Source organism: Silene latifolia, chromosome 3 (genome assembly GCF_048544455.1).
Source record: "Silene latifolia isolate original U9 population chromosome 3, ASM4854445v1, whole genome shotgun sequence".
Lineage (NCBI taxonomy): Eukaryota > Viridiplantae > Streptophyta > Magnoliopsida > Caryophyllales > Caryophyllaceae > Silene > Silene latifolia.
Window position 1 is genome coordinate 69,558,070 of NC_133528.1, and position 22,599 is coordinate 69,580,668.

Sequence of the window (22,599 nt, forward strand, 5' to 3'; positions counted from 1 at the left end):
GAGGACAATGTCCAAAATAAAGTGGGGGATGGGAATTTATATTCCAAAAACCATAAAAATTGAAAATTTTCGAAAAATCACAAAAATATGTCTTTTAATTTCATAAAATCAAAAACCATAAAAATTTGAAAAATTGAAAAATCCAAAAACAAGTTCATTTCCTTTGTAGTGTAGACTTGTATATATTGTTTTGTATATATTGTGTTTGTCCATCCTTTTTCACATTGATCGACTACGCCACATCCGAGACATGAGGATATTGAAGACCGCATGGTATGATCTTTCCAATCTCCTTTTTCCTCTTTATGTTAATGACTATGTGGCTTTATTTTGATTGATGCGGTAAAAACAATGTGAACTTAGGACTTGCATTTAGTTTATATGGCATACTAGTTGGTAGAAGCATATGCATTAGGATGTATAAATGTTAGTTGCATCATGGCATATAGTTTGCATGTTAAAAAAATTTTGTGAAACCGTCTACTTGGGAAGTTTGACAAGTGTATATAGGCCCTAGTAGATGCTTTTTGTTCTTAAGACTTTGCTTGTTAGAATACTTGTAAAACACCCTAGGATGTGTCATGCTAGTATCCCTTGACCCATGGATTAAGGCCTAGTCAAGAGTACATTGTGGTGTGATAACTCCTTGGCTACCGTTTATTCCAAGGTGACCCTTGAAACTATGCATCCATCCATCATTCATCCATGTTCTACCACACATTTTGTCATCAAAGGGAATGGGCACAAAAAGAAATCAATTTGAGTTCAATGAAATGAAAAGTGAAAGAAAGTTTGCAAAATGCATCAAAAGAAAAGATGAGCAAAAATAGACTCCTAAAGCTTCAAAAATAAGGCACCCTCCCTACATATGGGGTGACTTTGAAAATGTTCAAAAAGAAATACAAAGAAAAGTTTAAAGTTGTCAAGTGTTGAATTGCCAAAAATCAAAAAAAGAAATGGCAAAAGAAAGTGTTCTCAAATGTTATATGCCACAAGAAATTGGGGGGAAAACAAAAACAAAAGCAAACTCCCAAGGTGAAACTCAAATATCTATTGATCCCTTTATCCCCCGTATCCATTTTTGTGCATGGTAGAGAGGGGACGACCCTTCTTCTTGTCTAGGCAAGAGGGGGAATTCCGCGATCCTCCAGTGTTTCTAACACCATAGGGAGTCTATTCTTGACAAAAGCATTTAACGATTGAGGACAAAGGTACCCTAGCTTGACACAATTTGGAGGTGATTTATTGGTATCCTTCTAGGCTTAGTACTTTGAAGAAATTGTATCTATGAAGGAGTGTGTACCCTTGAATTGCTTCCCTTGTAGATAATTTCCGCCACTTAGATGAGGAAAGTGGCTATTCTTTTGTAGATGCATCCATTACTTGATTTTGTGTGCTTAATGATTGGATGTGTCGCCATTTTGGCAAGACCCACCTTGCCTTGCAAGAAGGCATCCTACCTCATGGTTGTCTTGTTGTGAGTTGAAGGGGCGGAGTGAGACCCGCTAATTGTCTCATATCGGTTATGTTATTAGGATACTTGTTCTTCACCGTCACTCGGTTCAGCTCCCTGTAGTCTATGCACAACCTCAAACTCCCATCTTTCTTCTTCACGAAAAGAACTGGTGCTCCCCACGGCGATACACTAGGTCTAATGTATCCCTTCTCTATCAGATCATCTAACTGTTTCCTGAGCTCCTCCATCTCTTTAGGACCCATCCGGTACGGTGCCTTAGAGATTGGCCCCGTCCCCGGTTTCAACTCAACTGTGAAATCTATCTCCCTCTTCGGTGGCAACCCCGGTATCTCCTCTGGAAAGACATCTGCAAACTCTCCCACCACTGGTATCTGATCAACTGTCGAACTCTCTATCCGGTCATCTCTCACATGGCACAAGATCAAAGGGCATCCCTTCCTCAGATAAGACTTCAAGGTGACAGCTGCAATCAACTTAACTTTGGGTTTGACTAGAAACCCACGATAAGACACACTAACACCCTTAGGCCCTCTCAAAGACACTTACTTTTGATGACAGTCTATCTTAGCTTTATACTTTCCCAACCAATCCATCCCGACTATCATCTCAAAACCGTCAAACGGAAACTCTAACAAGTCTACAGGTAGATCAACTTGCCCAACTATCATAGACACATCTCTAAACAACCTCCCACGTGATACAGACTCACCCGAAGGTATAAAAACTTTCTCACTTACAGACTCATATACCCTCAAACCCAACCGTTTAACATGACTCGAAGATACAAACGACTGAGACGCCCCCGAATCAAACAAAACAAAGGTATGAATACCGTTAACAAGAAAAGTACCAGTGATAACATGTGCATCATCCTCAGCTGCTTTCTTGTCCATCATGAACAGCTTTCCACTGGTCTTCTGTCTACCTCCTTGGACAAGATCTTTGGTGATGTGGTCGGCTTAGCACCCGACCCCTGATTGTTGTTGTTGTTTGTAGCTGGTTTCTAATAAGAATTACCGCCATTGCGGTTACCTCCACCCTGATAGCTCTGACTTCCCCGGTTAGACCATGACCCAGACGGTCTATTGCTCGCATAACTCTGTGCAGGTCCCTGAGAATAGCTCCCCCGAGCCGATCCCTGAAAAGCTCCCGGTGCACTCGTGCACTCATGTCTCTTGTGGCCTACACCGCCACAGCCAAAACAAGTCATCCCCCAACTACCACTACTACTCACACGGCCACGCCCAAAGGAAGCCCCAAAGATCAACCACGACCCGACGAGAAAACCCTCTAGCTTGATTGTGGTTGCCTTTCTTGTGACTAGATTGGCCACCACCCTCACTCTCAGCCTTTCTTTTCTCAACCCCCACTCTCTCCTGAGCCATCTCCACCAACCTCTCAGCTCTCCCAGCCCTCTCATAAGCTTCCTTAACATCAGTAAGGACTCCTACAGGTAGCTTATCCATGATCTTAGGGGTCAACCCCCTCTCAAACCTCAGCGCCAGGTTCTCCTCACTCAAACCCATATCCTCAGCATACCTAGACTTCTCATTAAACTGCTTGTAGTACTCAAAGAATCGACATATCAGATGTCATCTTAAACCCATCAAACTCCTCTCTCAGCTTACTCCTCACATGTTCCGGTACAAACTCTTTCCTCATAGCCCTCTAAAACTCTTCCCAAGGTATAGCAGGTAAGCCCTGGTTCGCTTACATCTCCCTAGCACTCACCTTCACCTTATCCCACAACTCGCCAGCTGCTTCCCTCAGGTAGAACGCAGCTTGTTCTACTCTCATCTCATCAGGACAGTGAACCAGGTCTAGTATGTTCTCCATCTCACGATGCCAGTTGTCAAGAAGGTTTGGTTGCCCGGTCCCCTTGTACTCTTTTGGGTTAAACCTCGCTATATAGAGACTGATCTTTGAGTGATCAACCTCCTTATCGTTATCCTTTCCCACTTTCTTTAAGGCCTCCGTAAGTGATGTGAACATTATTTGCGCACATTTAGTCCCCTAATTGAGCCTATTTTGCATACTATTATAACATTTCATGGCCATTTTATCCGTCAAAACCTTCCTATTTGCTTTTCTATCGCATTTCATATGTTTTGTAGAAAAGGAGATAATAAGACGGAAATCCCCGTCTTTCATGCATATTTGGAAGCTACTTGACAAAACTAGATGGACTAGTATGAAGAGGAAGCAAGGACTAAAGATCAATCCCACAAGAATAAAACGGAAGTGAGCAAAAAGGGAAGAAAAGAAGGAGAATCACTGCTGAAAAACAATCCGAGCGGATTGTCTCCAATCCGCCCGTCTCCTCACAACACAATCCGAGCGGATTCCCACCAAAGACGCTCGGATTGCCCCGCCAGAATCCGCCCGGATTCCTTCGAATCCGCTCGTCTTCCATCAACAGAATCCGCCCGTCCCGACCCCAATACGCACGGATTTCTTCACAAAGATAATTTCGTCTTTCCAAGCTACAAAGAAAGAAGCCCTTCCTTCGAGAAATACCGGCTCCTCCCTGTTCCATTTTAAAAAGTGTAATTACTAGTTTAGCCCTTAGTTAACCCTAAATGCATCCACCTAATTTCCACTATAAATACCCCATCTTGGTAATTAATCAAGTGTGTGGTTTTTAGGAGGAAACTCTCTTAGATTAGATTAGGAGTAGATTAGAATAAATTATCATTTAATCTTTCCATAAATTACACATTAATCTCTCCTTAATTATTGTTCAAGTTTATTATTCAAGTTTATTATTGGGTAATTGAAGATTATTGGGTTATTGGAGGATTGACAACCCTTCATCAATCAATCAAGTTTCTTCTTTTATTCTTGCTTTATTATTTGGATCACCTCAAGTTTGGTATAATTCCTTTACCCTTTTATCTTTATTGTTCATTTCTTCATTCTATTATCATGTTTATACTTGTTGTGATGTTTGACACCATTAATGACATGTTTCCCATGATAATGAGTGAGTAGTCTCTTAGCTAGGATTAGTGGGTAATTAAGGGCAACTAACATGGGATTGATTCATGCTTAATCTAATATGTTCACATGATTAAATTGCTTGCTTGTTGTGATGTCAACTTTATGCACATGTTATGTTTGATGAAATGCTAAGCCTATGAATCCTTGCATTTTTACCATCTCTTATCTGCTCAACTTGACTTGTAAGACATAAACCAACTCGAGTCTTATTAGATCATGCATAGAAGTGATTAGGAGGAAAGTAAGTCGACTTGTAGGTGTTGTACAATCTAATCGATTCGGCTCCGGGACCCAACTCTTCCTAAGAACCGTAAGATATAACCCAACTCGGTTCCTCCACAACATTAATCTCTTGCAACTTTGTAAACATGTTTGTATGATCAATACCATGAATCCCCTATGACCCCATGATATCCTAGCACTTTTAATCATTTGTTTACACCTCTTCCTTTTATTGCTTGTTTTACCTTATTGTTTGCATTAGTCTAGACACAACTACAAACCCAACCAAATTGTGACACTAGCATAAATTGATATAGATAGACTTAGAACCCAAAGCACACCGTCCCATGGATCGACCTCGACTTACCGCTAACTAGTTGTATGTTGAGTATTATAAATGTATTTGATTGGATGAGTGACGACATCGTCCGGATCAGTAAGAGCATCCTGATGCTCCAACATCTTAATGATATCATCTATGTTCATGGTCTCAGCTCTCGCATAAAAAGCGTTTCTCTTGGGCGGCATCTTAAAACTATATAAGAAAGGGTAGACATAAACATACGCACTAAAACCTCAAAACACGAAAGCGGACTGCCCAGAACACACTCGATCGAGTGCCTAAACCTACTCGGTCGAGTAAGAGGCTACTCGATCGAGTGCCCCCCCATACTCGATCGAGTGCCTCGACATCAGACCCCAAACAGACCTTCTGATCTCTAACATACTCGACCGAGTAGCCAGGCTACTCGATCGAGTGACCCCCTACTCGATCGAGTGCCCGAGGTACTCGATCGAGTGCCCAAAAACACGATTCTGGTTGCAAAATCGTCAAATACCCACTCGATCGAGTCAGACCCGCTCGATCGAGTCATACAAACTCGAATATGGTACCCGCATGCTATATCATATCCCAACATACTACACAACTTAATAAACTCAACATTATACTATAATTAAGCATGCGATTCTACCAAGCTTTTCATATGATCAACAAAACAATTATATCATGTTAGCAAACGCCACATAGTAAACAACCAACATGCTTCTTGTTCAAACAACAGTTCTATATACTTCACCAACCTTTCATGCACAAACTCAACCTTCTACTCCAAACATCCAACAATTACAACATACATCACCACATTCACATGCAAACTAACAAACATCACATACGACCTTGACACATACCCCCCATGTGACCGGTTCAAAATTGTAGGGCGAGTTCGCGACTTTAGGACGTCTCCCAAGCCTTTGCATTAGCTCCTACAACCTTTACCCCGGGTTCATTTTAATTGACTCCCTATATTCATTGGATTCATTGGTTACAGGTTTCAGGATCGTCGCTCTGATACCATTTTGTAACACCCCCATACTCCAAGTGTCTTACCAGGACCACTCAGGTATAAGGATGCTACCATCTCGGTTACCCGAGGCAATGATAATCGAATAGACAATAACGAAACAACATTTAAATAGAAATACTTTAGCGAAAGGTTATAGTCTCCAAAACCAAAACCAAAATACGAATACATGTTCTCAAACCAACTGTCTACTGAGCTAACTGAAATGTTTATTAAACTACTAAGCTACAGCGGAAGACTTCTATCATCAGACGGTGGCACATCCCAGCTATCCCAAAGAACTCGACTCATACCGCTCAATAACCGCTCACCATCCCCGAATGGATCACCACGAGTTTTTAAAACATTAAACGGGTCGTACTAATCACACAATTTATATAAACCAACAATACAAAAACAAACAGCTCAATCATCACGGATATTCTCTCGAACTCCAAACCAACTCCACAATCCCGACTACACACTAACGTGTGTAGCCCCCGCGAGTGCCCATCGCAACAGTCACTCCTCGCCGCGATGGGGACCGCAGCCGTTCCCACCTAAGCCCCGCTCATCTCCATCGAGCGATAAACCCAAATCCATTAATGTGCACATCCCTTCTGTGGCGGGTTCCACAGAAGGCGAATCATGAGCGTGAAGCCACTCCCGCAAGTGACTCTACTCAGCCAGGGACGCACCCCGAAGAACACAGACAGCTACAATCAATCACTACTACTATCAGCAACCAAATCCAGCAATCGTCACAATACGAGTATGATAATATCCAACAACCACAAAACACCACAGCACATTATGGGACTAATACTGAGTAGGGAAACCTTACCTGGAAAGCACAACACAATCAGACGATCTCACAGCTGATATCAAAATGCTTCCTCTACGAATCCTCCTCCTAACATACAAACATATAATCACTACCAACACAAAATACAACAAAAACCCCCAATTCCCAACATTAGGGTTTAACCAACTTTAAAGAAATACTATAAAAACGGTACATAGGTCTTACCCTTGACGCAAGGATTACAACGGTATAAAGAAAGGTAAAATCCGACCTTCCAAGCTCCGGGATTTGCCAACAATGCGATTGATGCGAAGAACGTAGTTTGATTTCTCTCTTTGAAAGTAATTAGGTTTTAAAAGTGTTTAAAGAAAAGTGACGGAAGTTATTATATAATTAATTGCATTATTAACAAAACCCGACAAATCAACCCCCGTAAACCGGTTACTCGATCGAGTAGCTGAGGTACTCGATCGAGTGCCCCCTTACTCGATCGAGTATCTACGTTACTCGATCGAGTACCAAACAGGTCAGAAACTATTTTAAACTGCAACTCACCCTTACTCGACAGAGTAAGGCCTACTCGATAGAGTACCCAAAGACTCATAAATCCATAGGATTACATGTTTGTTGCTTTTGCACCCAAATCGGCTGAGGAAAGGGAGTACATGTCCCGAGTTCCGTACCCTAGTGAAGTGGATAGCTTGATGTATGCTATGGTCTGCACTAGACCTGATCTAGCGCAGTCAGTCAGTGTGGTGAGCCGGTTTATGGGTGATCTAGGTAAAGAACACTGGAAAGCTATGAAGAGAATTTCACGGTTCCTTAAGGGTACATCTGATGTTGGTCTCATTTATGGAGGTGATAGAGAGTGCCTTGTGTCAAGGTACTCAGATTCTGATTATGCAGGAGATGTTGACAGCAGACGATCAATGACTGGCTATGTTTTCACTCTTGGTGGTTCAGTCGTCAGTTGGAAGGCTACTTTCCAGCCTACAGTTACTTTCTCTACTACTAAAGCAGAGTATATAGCCTTGACTGCAGCAGGTAAAGAGGGTATCTGGTTTGGTCAGTGATCTGGGTCTACATCAGGAGAAAGCTATTGTATTCTATGACAGTCTTACCGCAATATGCTTGCTAAATATCAAGTCCATCATGAGAGGACTAAGCATATAGATGTGAGATATCACTTTCTGAGAAATGAAAAGAGGATTAAGGTGAACAAATTGAGTACTGCTGATAACCCAGCTGACATGTTTACAAAGCCAGTTCCACATAGCAAGTTCCAACACTGTTTAAACTTGCTAAATATCCGAAGTCTGTAATTGCCCTTTGCGGGCAATATCTGAGGGGAAGGGAGAAGAGTTTTCTGGTACATCTGGGATATATGGGGGTGGATCTGTCTATGTGAGAGAATTCAAGTCAAGATGGAGATTTGTTGGGTTTGCGCCTTGATTCTGTTAGTCGCCACTTCGAACGACTATGCGGGGGTCTGGGCCTTATTAGGTCATTCTGTATTAGGTCGATCTTCGAGAGTATTATATAAACTCTCTAAGCCTCTCCCTAGCAGTCATGTTTATCATACCGTCTGAATCTGTAATCTGAAAACTCCTCACATATCAATAAAACTCTCTACCTTCTACCATGTGGACGTAGCTAACACAATGTTTGTGAACCACGTAAATCTGTGTGTTGCTTTCTTTATTGTTCTTTATTTGTCTTTATTTCTTCTATTATAACACTGTCCCTTAAGGTCATCATGTACTCCTTATTGTTTATCGATGACCATATGGTTTTGTCGAACCCATTGTTATTCGTAGCCCAACATCCTTGCTATAAGACTTCTCGATTTTTATTAGGCCCTATCAATTGTTGACTTATGTTATTAAAAAAACTATAGCCTGATTGCAAGGAGTTGATGCATAGGCAACTATGGCCTAGGTGCAAGGAGTTGATGCATAGGACTTGCATGTTTGTGCTAAGAGAACAACTCATGAGACTATCCAAACAATAAGGTTTCCATAGTATTCTGCCAGATTTGAGGTGTGGGACGCTGTGTTCAAATGCTCGTATCTTTGAGTTTTAATTGGTTGTCATCTTTATTATTGACTTGGAATAGTGAAGTTTCACAGAGTGGAGTTTGCCCATTTAGCCATCAAAGACTGTCACGTATTCATACCTCAATTGCAGCTAATCAGACTTGTCAGTACTAAATGCTCTTATCTCCTAAACCGTGCAACATTTTAGAGTAATTCTGTTTGCAAGTGATAGATAACCTATTTACCTTTAATTTTGCTATTAATGGGCTCTCTAATTCAATTTGAGCAAAACATTATTAACCTCAAAGTTGAAAGTAGCTGCTGAAATGCTACAACATAGTTCAACAATGACCTGCTACTACTCAAACCTCAATATGTAGTGTTCTAGACATCTTCTAGGGTTGATTCTTGTTGTAGAGGATATCTAACATCTTTAACTTTCAGTGAGATATCATGAGCATAAATCTTCATTCTGACCTGAGAGTTATGAGTGCTACAAGTCATGTTTGACTCCATAATGCTACGGGAATAGCCTGATTGGCACATATGTGTAACAAGGGCTTTTCAAACTATCTTACATGCCTTAAGGTGCATGTCCAAAGATGGGATTGGTCCTCTTGTAATTCTTAAGGATGTGGGCAGCAAATAAGAGGTGAAAGGAGATCTTTTTGGGGTTGAGAAAAGGCAGTTACAGGTGGAGAAACACAAGGCAGCTAGTCCGTATCTTCCCTTGTCCCCACTTTTACTGACTACTTCTGCCAGGGCAGCCATAGACCATGCTTCAAAACAAAACACAACTATTTCCTTTGTCCTAAGGATTAGAAAGTCATATCTCTTTATGTATTTTGTTCTCTTACTTTATTAAAAACCAATCCTTAGATTAGAGTAGTTGAATATCAAGTTAGACTGTTTCTTTGGGTTAAGCAATTGAACTATTTAATGATCTATATAAAGAGAAATCCTACATTGTAACAACACAAACTTTAATTAATGAAAAAACTTGCTTTGTGTAAAAACTGTCTTCCTTCGTTCGTGGAGTTTAGTAGCTTCGTGGAGTGCCTTGATCTTGACCTTCATGGCATTGATTAAGTAGAACGAATTAGTTTTTCATATCCTTTTATAACTTGTTAATTTTTTGCTTTAATATTCACATCACGATTAAGAAAATCCTAACAAAAAAAAACACAATCTCCTTTATTTGACCTCTGTTTTATTGCTGAAAGTTTTGGAACTTTGATTTAAATTTCTCTTGAAATTAATCCATTCAAAATAATCATAATGCCAAACTATATGCCGCACCATTTGTTTTGGTTTTAAAGAAACTATGTCCCATGCACTTCATCAATTGATTAATTTTTAAATTGATATACATTACGTATACAAATGAATATTCCTAATTAAGTATCATCAATGAAATTTAGGATTCCTAATTTTATTGAATTATTTTTCAATTTACAAAAAGCGAGTTGATCGAGTCCTAATTCAATAAAATTGAAGAATCAATTATTTGAGAATTACTCTAAACAAGGATGGAAAAATATAGTACCGTCAATATCCCATCTTTACAATGTTTTTTATTTAATATATTGAAAAAAAATTAGATTTATATGGAAAATATTATCTATAACATACAACAAATAATGTTTTATTTTCGTAATATTTAACGACTTATATACAGGTATTTTACAATTATTATATTTTTGTTTTTGCAATGTACTCTATATGCTTATGTAACTATATAATTGAAGATTGAGTAGTGAATTTAAACTCGTAATATCGGTTGATGTATAACTGTACACGTTAAAATTATGATAGTGTGTCATAAGATAACACCATGTTTAAAATGTTATCATACACAAGTAAGTCCAATGTTATATCATTATTAAAGATTATTTTTCAAAAGTAACGAAAAATAAGTGTTATTAACTAATTTCAAAACTCTATTATTGGTCCTAAGAAAAAAAACATCGGAAAGAAAACATTCTAAGTAATTAAACAATCAAACTTTCTTCTCCATTTCTTTGTTCTTCCTATTTTGGTGGTCATATTCTCTCTTTTCACCCAGATTGTTATCGAGGGAGCCTCCTCTCTTCAAATCCCTTAAACTAATATGTTTTCCTTTTAGATTAAAGGGATGTATCAGGTTGAATGAGTCATTTGTTTTATGAATGTGAAACATGGAGTATAATATCATCCATAAAAATACAAATGTCTCAAATAATGAAAGGGATCTGGAGATGGGAGACTTAAACCAACCCCCTTATCCAATTTCAAAGAAATACCGCAACATGATGCGACATGGAAAGTCTTTGGCAGAGTCACTTTCATTTAATCAAATATCCATTCGGTCATCATCCGACCCGGATGATGTGGCCTCACCATCTACGCCAAAGGTGATCATTTCCAATGCTGGTAAAGCATTGGCCGTGTCGACATCCGCTAAGTCTCTATGCGGGTCAAACTCAAGCAAGTCATTGGTGGTATCAGGTTCCAGTAAATCCTTCTCTATGTCTGGATCCAGTAAGCGTATGGATCAAAGAAGGATGTACGTGAAACAGGTGACAGGTAAGTGAACGTGAAACCAATGACATTATATCCCTAGATTATTTTTCCGAAATAACCTATATTCTCATGTCTCTAAATTATTTTTCCCAATTAATCTATATTCTCATTATTTTTTTTCCAACATTTATATTTTAGCATCTCTAACTTCAAATTTTAGCTATATTTTGATAGGTAAGCATAAGGACACGGAGCTCCATTTGGCTGCGGATAAAGGTGATATTGAGGCTGTGATGGAAATTCTTACAGAGATTGACGCGCAAATGACAGGGACTGTCATAGGGGTTGAGTTTGATGCTGAGTTAGCAGATATTCGACTAGCTATTATAAATGAGGTTAATGAGCTTGGGGAAACTCCACTTTTTCGTGCAGCTGAAAAGGGATATCTTGAGATTGTTAAGGCTTTGTTACCTCATATGACCTCAAATGGTATCTTTGCCAAGAATCAAGTTGGGTTTAATGCACTTCATGTTGCTGCTTCTCAAGGTCATGAAGGTATGAAAGAAATCTATTGGAGCCTTACATTCGTAATGATAATATAATTCAAAGTGATAATCAGTAAATTCATTATTTGATTGACTATTTTATATAGTTTGTCTTTAAATTAGTTATATAAAATGAATTAGTGTAATATTAAACTTAACTATGAACAAAAAATATAATGACAATAACTATTTGTACATGAAAATTATTATTAAATCTTATGATACTTTTGAATTACCTAAAAACATAATTTTGTCTTGAAGACACCATTAGCAACATTCGAAGTAGGCCCTAATTTAAAATTCACATGTACTTATGTAATACGACTTACACAAATATCATTGTGTTATAGTAAGATGACTTATCTATATAAATGTCTTTAACTGATACTTAAGACTAGCTAGGACATAAATGTAATAACAATATTGGAATAGAAATAACCGATATCTAAGTTTTTAAAAAATATGTAAAAATTGAATTACCGGTTGTTTGGCATTAAACGACGTGTGTGTAGCCATTGTGCAGGTGTTATTAGATTATGACCCAAATTTAAGCAAAACCGTGGCACAATCCAATACAACGCCTTTAATATCAGCAGCAATTAGAGGACATGTAAATGTAGTGAACGTACTATTACTAAACGATTCAAGCATGCTAGAAATTTCCAAGTCAAACGGGAAGAATGCATTGCATTTATCAGCTAGACAGGGGCATGTAGAGATAGTGAAAGCATTACTAAATAAGGATCCACAACTTACTCGAAAAACTGATAAGAAAGGACAAACAGCCCTTCATATGGCAGTCAAAGGACATAGCTCTCAAGTTGTAAGATTAATTCTCCGTGTTGATCCCTCTATTGTCATGCTTCTTGACAAGTTCGGAAACGCTGCCCTACATGTCGCAACTAGAAAAAAACGAGTTGAGGTAATTTTCAAAACTAACCATTTTTAATTTGCATCATAGTTACTCACAAACTCTAAGTCTCTATTTGCAAAAGATAATAAAAATAAGGAGAGCGTAATGATTGCTTTTTCTTTTGTAGGTTATTTAAAGATCGTTAAAACACTCGTTAACTTTCTTATGGACAATAAGACGCGAAACAAGCCTTTATCATGGGAATTTTTTGTTTAAGTGGGGCTCAACCCCAAACTATTTAACAAAATAGGGCGCGTTTAAACTATTTACCAAAAATAAGTACTCTTCATCAATTCTCGACGATTTTTATTTATATTTTAAAAAACTTTAAGTCACTTGTTGTCCCAAACAACGACTACTTATTTGAACACATCAAATTAAACAGGCAGAATGACATGTGTATTGGTCTTACACCCAGTCGTTGTCCCAGACAGCGATTAGTCAATAAAGATACTAATTTTTGTCTAGTGAAAAGAATCCATCTTTCGAGTTTTTCCTATGTAATCAACATGTTTTGCAATAATACAGAATACTGTTATTACACACGCGCGTGCACACACCCACAATCTCATGCCAGGTTTATATAATTTGATGTAGAATAGTAATAAAATTTGTTACTAGCATGTAATTAATTTGTTTTATACAGATAGTCAACGAACTCCTTCTTATCCCGCACACCAATGTAAATGCATTGACAAGAGACCGAAAGACCGCATTGGACATCGCAGAGGCTCTACCATTGTCCGAAGAAATTGTGGAGATAAAGGACAACCTATCACAATATGGAGCTATGAAAGCAAGCGAATTAAATCAGCCACGTGACGAACTACGAAAAACCGTGACCGAAATACAAAAAAACGTACACTCTCAACTGGAACAAGCTCGGCGAACAAACCAAAACGTGAATGGAATAGCAAAAGAGTTGAAAAGGCTTCATCGAGAAGGAATCAACAATGCCACAAACTCTGTCACGGTAGTAGCAGTACTTTTCGCCACAGTTGCATTCGCGGCAATCTTCACAGTGCCGGGTGGCGATTTGAATAACGGTGAGGCTGTGATAGCTAGCACTACGGCGTTCAAAGTTTTTTTTATTTTTAACGCTGTGGCGTTGTTTACATCGTTATCAGTTGTGGTGGTGCAAATTACAATAGTTCGCGGTGAGACCAAATCAGCGAGGCGAGTGGTGGAGATCATTAATAAGTTGATGTGGTTAGCATCGATATGTACAACTGTTTCGTTCATTTCCTCGTCATACATTGTTGTTGGGAAGCGTAATAGATGGGCAGCTATTTTCGTGACGGTGACTGGGGCGAGTACAATGGCTGGAGTTTTAGGGACAATGACTTATTATGTGGTGAAATATAAGAGAATTAGGAAAGTGAAGAAGAAGGAAAATTCGACAAGGAATAATGAAAGTCATTATTCCCGACATGATGCTGATTTGCTGTCTGATGATTTGGCCGACAATGCAATCTTTGCAATTTGATTATTCAACTAGTTTTGTGACCCGTGAAATTCACGGGTTCGGTTTAAGGATCATTCATGCATTTTTCCCTTTAGTTTTTTGATGATTTTTCCATTTTTAATTCGTGGTCTATCTCTATAATTATTTTAGCCGTTCATATTTTAGATATGTTTTATTGAGCTAGAAAATGAGTCGTTTCTATGAATCGATAACAAAAATAAAGTTGACACATGAGAGTTTCCACGATATATCATACTAATGTACTCTTATTTTATAAAAGTAAAAGATTGAGCTTTTAAAGAGGATGATGAATTTGAATTTATGACAAATTAATGAAAGAATTAAAAGTTAGAAAAGATGGAAAGACACACAAAGCATTTGTGTAGGGTTCTAACTATTGCAATATTAATAGGGAAATTGAAAGGATCGAGTGTGGTTCATTCAATAGGAGATAACCTATTGTGAAAGTGTAAGAGTTAAGCTCTAACATTTCATTAATTTTTTGGCGTACATTTTTTACACTAGTTTTTGTAGTAGCTTTATATTCAGTTATTTACGATTTTACGTCTATCTTTAGTATTGTTTTTTTTTTATTGTAACCTATTATTTTGTTATTCTCATTCTCATGACTTTTGTAACCAAATGGTATCATTTTTGTTCAACGTCAAATTTGATATTTTTGTTAGTAAACATTATTAAAATGATGAAACTCCGTATTATTTAAAAAAATAATAAGTAGTATTAAACATAGTTTAAATACCTCTTTTTTTTAGTTTGGAAATAATGATATTTAAGATTTAAAATATTCTTCACTCGTTTTCTCTTAACTATGGTAACGTTTAATCAAATAAAAATAATTTAAATAAGGTGGGTAAATAGATAAAACATCCATTCTCACATTGAAAATTAAAAGTAAAAAAAGATATTCTACTCATTAGTATTATGTTGTTTTGGGATAAAATGTAATTAATTGTACTAAGAGAATTAATATAAACAAATTATCGCAAATCGATATATACAATGTACTTTTGCCATCTTATCATCAAAGCAATAATAAGACAACAAAATCAGATGTATCCTATCTCATCTCATTAGTATTCAAATCATAAGAAAAATATAGATTTACCCATCTAACCAACTTAATTAAATATATAGAGAATACTATATTTACACCAACTTGCCTAGTCATATTTGTAATTTGTTGTTAATATCAATCTTAATAAATTTATTACACATTAACAGTGATGAATATATTAAAACATCCGCAAAACAATCTATCACTATTGAAAAGAGATTAAAAAAACTAAAGTTACAATTTAGTCAAGTTATAATACTACGAAAACGCGAGAAACCGACGGGCAAAATCCGTCAGTAACAGCCTTTTTCTGTCAGTAATTTGTTGATGATTTCCTTCACCAAAGTTTCACCACCATTCGCTGATGATTATATTCAATCGTCGACGATCTCAAGTGTCTTTATATACATTCGACAATGCCTAAAACAAACTATATAATACAAATGTTTGTCGAATTCTCCACTTTTCTTCTACTTCTCTCTTATCTCTTCATTTCTTGTCCATTTGATTCCTACACACCACAAAGTAAAGATATGAGAATTGTTGAAAAATAAATCAAATAAAATTATTAGGTGAAAATAAAAAAACTTTTTCATTAATTTTTTTTTTTGTTAGGAAAGTGCTAGAATTTTTATCAATTTATTTTCTTTTATAGGTGAAATGTTTTCAAAACGGTAGAATATAAAAGATTAGCACTAAATTATGATTATTAAGTGGAATAATGCATGATAAATGAAAGTGTTTAAATAAGATGAGTAATTAGTTTATTGATTACTACTTTGCCTTTTCAATTTCTATTTTTAATTTTCTTTTAAATAAAAAATAAAAAATTGATCAAACATGTAAATGTAGCTCGTTACATGTTATTCTAGTAACTACTCAATCTAGGCTTTTTATGTTACTTTTCATTAATTTTTCATTAATTTGTTTTTGCAAGGAATATACTAGAATATTATCAATTTATTTTCTTTTATAAGTGATTTTTTTCCATAACGGTAGAATATAAAAAGATTAGCACTAAATAATGATTATTAAGTGGAATAATGCATGGTAAATGAAAGTGTTTAAATAAGAGGAATAATTAGTCTATTGATTACTACATGCCTTTTCATTTTTTATATTTTTTTAAATTAAAAATAAAAAATTGATCTAACATGTAAAAGTTGCGCGCCACGTGTCATTCTACTAACTACTCAATCTAGGCTTTTTATGTTATTATATAGATATCTTGAAATTATTAACTTATATTTAATGCGTATTTTTTTTATTGTAGTTTTTTTTAGTTAATTAAGTTTAAAGCTAATGGAATATGGATGAATTTTTAAAGGAAATAAATGAATTAAATTAATGTAATACAATAATAAATTGATAATACATGTCATATTCGTTTGTCAAGTCATATTATTATTGTGTACGCGGCTTTTTTTCATCCCATGTGGCATTGTCTATGTGGCATTTTTAGGCTATTCTTTTAATAATATTTTAAAGATTGATAATCCATGTTATATTCATTTGACAAGTCACATTATTATTGTGTACGTGGCTTTTTTTCATCCCATGTGGCATTGTCTACGTGGCATTTTTAGGCTAGCCTTTTAACAATATTTTATAGATTTTAATCATTCCGAAAGGATTACATTAGGTGGAAAAACTTTTTCATTTGAATTTTACAAGAGGATGATTTGTTGATTAAAGGTTGGTTATAGGTTAGATAAATTGAGGAAACTTAATCATTTAAAAACAATAATTATCTTAACAAACTATCAATAAATTAGATAGTATGGTAATATGGTACTATAAAATAATATAAAAACTTGCAAAACTTTCCTAAGCTTTAAAATAATGTCATAACAAATATTTTTTAAACCAATAACTTTTAGTATTTTAATCTTGTTTTTACTTTTAGGTTTTGCATCTTAAATTTATTGTAGGCATGTCATACACCATTACAAAATTCACGGTTAGTACTTTACTTTGATTGGAGTATAATCTAATACTCTATCTATTCCACTTTTATTGTCTAGCTTTGATTTGAAAATGATTTACGTACAATTGGTTAAATAACAATTTTGCCATTGGGAATGATGTTATTTGATGTAAGGGGTCGTTGTTAAATATCAAAGGGTAAATATTGAAAATTGTCTAAATTTCCTTCCTAAATTTTAAAAAGAAATAACTAAGAGATAATTTATAAGGGAAAATGGGTAATGAAAATAAAATTGATAGAACATTATATATATATGATCCTGAAACCATGTCATGATTTATAAGAAAAAAGTAACCAATCGATTAGAGAAATTTTTTTGTTTAATTTTATAAAAGTCTGATATAGCTGGATAACCAATTAACATAAAAATCAAGCTTAATAAAATTAAGTAATCGTCAAACTAAAGGGATGTAAATATGTAATAAATTAATTTAAGTATAAAAATCTAATAAATGGAAGTAATGAAAGGAACAATGTTAGTAGCGAAAATAACTGGAATAAAAAAGAGAGTAGTAAATATAAGAGTAGTCACGAATGCGAGTAATAAGTGTAGCGATATATTAACAATATTAGTAAGTACTAGTAAGAATGTCTCACTATTGTAGAGAAGTAACAATGTGAGTAGTAAAGCTACTTTAACAACAACGAGATTTTAAGTAGGAATAATAACAGCAATAATGAGTGTGTCTCATTATTTGGTTAATAAATTTTATCTTAAGCATAAATTTAAGAGATTACATATAAAAATGTATCGTAAGTGGTAAATCTTTGAATTAGGCAGGTCAACCTAATCTTATTTCATACAAGTACAAAATAAAATTTAAAAGGTAAATATAACAATTTTGTGCTAACCAGGGTGGGAATGGACACCAAACTAGTTCATTTTGTAACTAACTGTGGACATACTACGTGATACGAGTATCTAAAATAACAAAAAATTACTTTTTTTTAATAAATGGGATCACAGAGTTAAGAGTCGTATACGGATAATAATATTGCAGCAAGTTGAATATAAATGGTCAGAAATTGAGTATATTTTGTTGGGTAATAGGCGTTAATATTGAGCGGAAGCATGGACCTATTACCCTCTTGTGGGAGTGTAATTATAAAATGAACAAGACGATAATAAATACGTCAACAAAATAGAGAATATGGACACCGATTTTCTACGTGGAAAACCCCTTTGAATAAGGGTAAAAACCACGGGACCCTTAGGCCGCTTAATATCTCCACTATAAGCAAAATAATGGGAACACAATGCCTTTCCTAGTACCCACTAAGAGATTACAAATATTATTCTGGCTACCCGGATAATACTCGGACCCTCAGAAATAATATTCTAAATGTGTGGGACTCAGTCGGAGATTTTACGCCTTTCCGATTGGATACCGTACTGACAGGATTATTTGAGCAATACCACACTAACTCTCAAACTCTCTGTATTTTTCTCTCACACTCTCAGTAAGTGGCTCTTATTTCTCACTTACTGGTTTATGTGTTTGCTGGGGATGTGGATGATGAAATGCTCTCGGACGCTTGCTATTTATAGTATTCAATACCCTGTACGTTTTGCAACTGAGCTCTCCAAAGTTGAAAAACTTGGTATACTACACCGTCCTACTACTGACACCGTCCTACGTATGTATAGTAGTATGCTAGCATGCATGCATTCTCCAGCAAACCCATTTTTCTTCATTTCAGTTAATGCACATGGCTCCCACTTGGAGGGACCCCATTATTCCAACAATTCTTCCCCTCCCGACTAGGTGGGGATACAGCCATACCCGTTTTCTTTCGACACACATCGAGCTTCTCCATGGGTAACGTCTTCGTCATCATATCCGACCCATTATCACCGGTATGGATTTTCTCGAGCTCTAGGAGATTGGAATCTAACACATCTCGGATCCAATGATATCTGACATCTATATGCTTAGACCTGGAATGGAAGGTGGGATTCTTTGCGAGATGAATCACACTCTGACTATCACAATATAGTCGATACTTCTCCTGTTCTTGACCTAATTCTTATAAGAACTTCTTCATCCATAAAAGCTCCTTACAAGCTTCAGTTACTGCAATGTACTCCGCCTCTGTAGTGGACAAAGCTACACACTTCTGTAACATGGATTGCTATGATACTGCTCCCCCTCCATAAGTCATCAGGTATCCCGAAGTTGATTTTCGGGAGTCTGAATCTCCGGCTAGATCGACATCTGTATATCCATCTAGCACGTGGTCGCCTTGACCAAAACATAAACACATCTTGGAGGTATCGCGCAAATACCTGAGGATCCATTTAACAGCTTCCCAGTGCGCTTTTCCTGGATTTGAGAGGAACCGCTAACGACACCAACCGCATAAGCTATGTCCGGTCTTGTGCACACCATCGCGTACATAAGACTTCCAACCCGGATGCATAAGGAACTTTCGCATCTCTTGTTGACCGGCCTCACTTTCGGGACATTGTCGAGAGCTCAACTTGAAATGACCAGCTAGTGGAGAACTTATCGGCTTCGCCCTATGCATGTTGAACCTCTCTAATGACTTCTCAATATACCTCTCCTGTGACAACCATATTTTCTTATTTTCCTTGTCACGAGAGATTTTCATTCCAAGGATTTGTTTTGCAGGACCCAAGTCTTTCATAGCAAAGTACTTGGTTATCGCCTTCTTCAAATTAGCGATCTTCATAGTATCACGACCAACGATCAGCATATCATCAACACATAACAGGAGGATAATATTATCCCCGTCGGGAAACTTCTTCACGAATACACAGTGGTCCGCAGTCGTGTTCTGATATCCATGATCTATCATGAAGGATTCAAATTTCTTATACCACTGTCGTGGAGCTTGTTTTAGACCGTACAAGCTCTTATTCAACCGATACACTGTGTGTTCATTTCCCTTCTCCTCAAATCCCTTAGGCTGCTCCATGAAAATTTCTTCTTCCAAATCACCATGTAGGAAGGCTGTCTTCACGTCGAGTTGTTCGATCTCCATATCCATGCTTGCGGCCATGCCAAGCACAACTCGGATCGAAGACATTTTCACGACCGGAGAAAAAATTTCATCGAAATCTATTCCCTTCTTTTGACTGAAACCTTTCACAACCAACCTTGCCTTGTACCTTGGTTGTGAGCTATTTTCTTCAGTCTTCAACTTGAACACCCACTTATTCTTGAGTGCTTTCCTGCACTACTACACAACCCTTGCATTTATGACGCTTTTTTGAGCATTTTTTGACGATTTAAAGCGTCAATATTTTGTTTATTGACGCTTTTAAAAAGCGTCAATTTTTGGGGCGTCATTATTTTTTGACGCTTTTTTTTGTCAACAAATATGACGCTTTTAAGCGTCTTTATGGACTATTGACGCTTTTAATTGTCAACAAAGTTGACAATTTTAAGCGTCTTCAGTGATTATTGACGTTTTTTCTTGTCAATAAACTTGACGCTTTTAAATGTCTTCATGGACTATTGACGCTTTTAATTGTCAATAATTTTGACGCTTGTAACCGTCTTCATTGATTATTGACTCTTTTATTTGTCGGCAAATTTGACGCTTTTAAGCGTCTTAAGCGACTATTGATTCTTTTATGCGTCACTCGATGAGACAAAATTAGGCGTCAACTATTTATATATTGACACTTCTTATATCACGGTATACTTTTGGCTTCTTGATTACCTGATAGAGCATAGAGAATAATTAAATAGACCTATCTATAAGTAGTATAGAATACTAGCTATTACTAAATCATGAAAAAACATAATGCAATATATATAAAATGAAGTACCCACGTACTTTTATAAATAAGCATACGCTTGATACATATATCGTCTCCATCACAAATACGTACTAGCATTCACAATTTAACTAATATAAACTAAAACGTACTTTATAGTACGACAAAATCAACAATATCAAAAGGGATCCGGATGATAGTTAAATCCAATATAAAGTTATCCAAAAAAAATCGTAAAAAATGCTACGTAACATGTAAGTAGCTACACAAGGACACTTAGTAGTTTGAACATCGTAGGGGCTTCAATCATGTAGGCACAATGTCAAAGGGACTTCAATCAACATATGAAGGCGCATCGTCACCGTCTGATGAATCTGAAACCTATAACGGACAAAGAAAATATAACTTATATGAATATATTTGATTAGTACATATACAATTCACAAAAATGTTTCAAAATTATGCTGAATAGAATTACCCGTCGACAGGTAAGAAGAAAACCCACCAACAAAATTGTGCCCAACATTCTCAGTGACCATTTCTATTCACACTTTTTAAGCTGAACTCTCCTTATTAATATGGCCAAACCACTAACCTTTTGCAGTCCCCTATAACTCAAGTCACCAAGCGTGTTAAGTTCAGTCGTTCTGACTTACGCGATTATTAAAGAAAGAAAGTTCAAAGTCGCCTTAATTAAGTGAGAGGGAATGCTGGGCACGAACAAAATAAAGGAAGGGCACTCAACCAGGGCCTTAACTCAACTCGGGGGTCGAACCAGGAGGAGTGTAGCCCTTTACATCTAGCAATAGCTGGTCTCTAGCTTGGCTTGCCCGATCAGATAGACAGAATAGATTGGTTTGGCTCAGACAAGTCCAAATGCTACTCTGGTATTATATCATAAACATTCACACAATTCATGAGTTCGATCAATTGTAACAAAATTGCTACTCAAGTATTATACCATGTGATACCTACAGCCACATTAGGTAGTGAGAAACTTGAATGTAAATTGTTTATTGTTGGTACTCATGCACTAATCTAGTAAAACTTGCAAATAGAATATAAATTCGTAATTTGATTACTTTGACTAGAATTAGGCAGTATATTGGTTACTACTACAAAACTTTTAGGCCTGAAGATAGATGAACAACAAGATCAAATAAACATCGGTAGGTAAAGCTCAAACGCATAGCATTTCAGTTGTGAGCTTTTCTAGTAGCTCCTAGTGAAATTATCATACGACTATTGAATGATTAGAAATTTAGAATACAATACCTCTTACCCTCGAATGTGAGACTAACTCTTGCTTCCTTCAAATTCTTAATCTGAGGCAAAGAAAAGGCAACAAGACAGACAATAGAGTAATACATAAGAGATCAGGAATCAAATTTGTTCCACTAAAGCGTCATTCTATATTAAATCAGCCACACACGATACTAAATTTCAAAAAAAGATGCAACAAACTTAATCAATAGAAATAT

General features: G+C 36.4%; 2 protein-coding genes across 2 annotated transcripts in view; both read left to right on the forward strand.

The window, feature by feature from the left end:
• The window catches only part of LOC141649187 (secreted RxLR effector protein 161-like), a 29,802-nt gene extending 21,882 nt beyond the window's left edge, over window positions 1-7,920 (forward strand). Inside the window, exon 3 of the mRNA XM_074457882.1 lies at window positions 7,575-7,920. Within this exon, the coding sequence (XP_074313983.1) occupies window positions 7,575-7,920 (346 nt within the window). The remainder of the gene's footprint in view (window positions 1-7,574) is intronic.
• A 3,043-nt stretch (window positions 7,921-10,963) lies between these two features.
• On the forward strand, window positions 10,964-17,124 carry LOC141646131 (ankyrin repeat-containing protein ITN1-like). Its single transcript, XM_074454167.1, has 5 exons — window positions 10,964-11,448; window positions 11,620-11,940; window positions 12,443-12,852; window positions 13,490-14,340; window positions 16,996-17,124. The coding sequence occupies exons 1-4, from the start codon at window positions 11,061-11,063 to the stop codon at window positions 14,327-14,329; spliced, it is 1,959 nt and encodes a 652-aa protein (XP_074310268.1). The 5' UTR covers window positions 10,964-11,060; the 3' UTR covers window positions 14,330-14,340; window positions 16,996-17,124.
• Window positions 17,125-22,599: the final 5,475 nt, after the last annotated feature.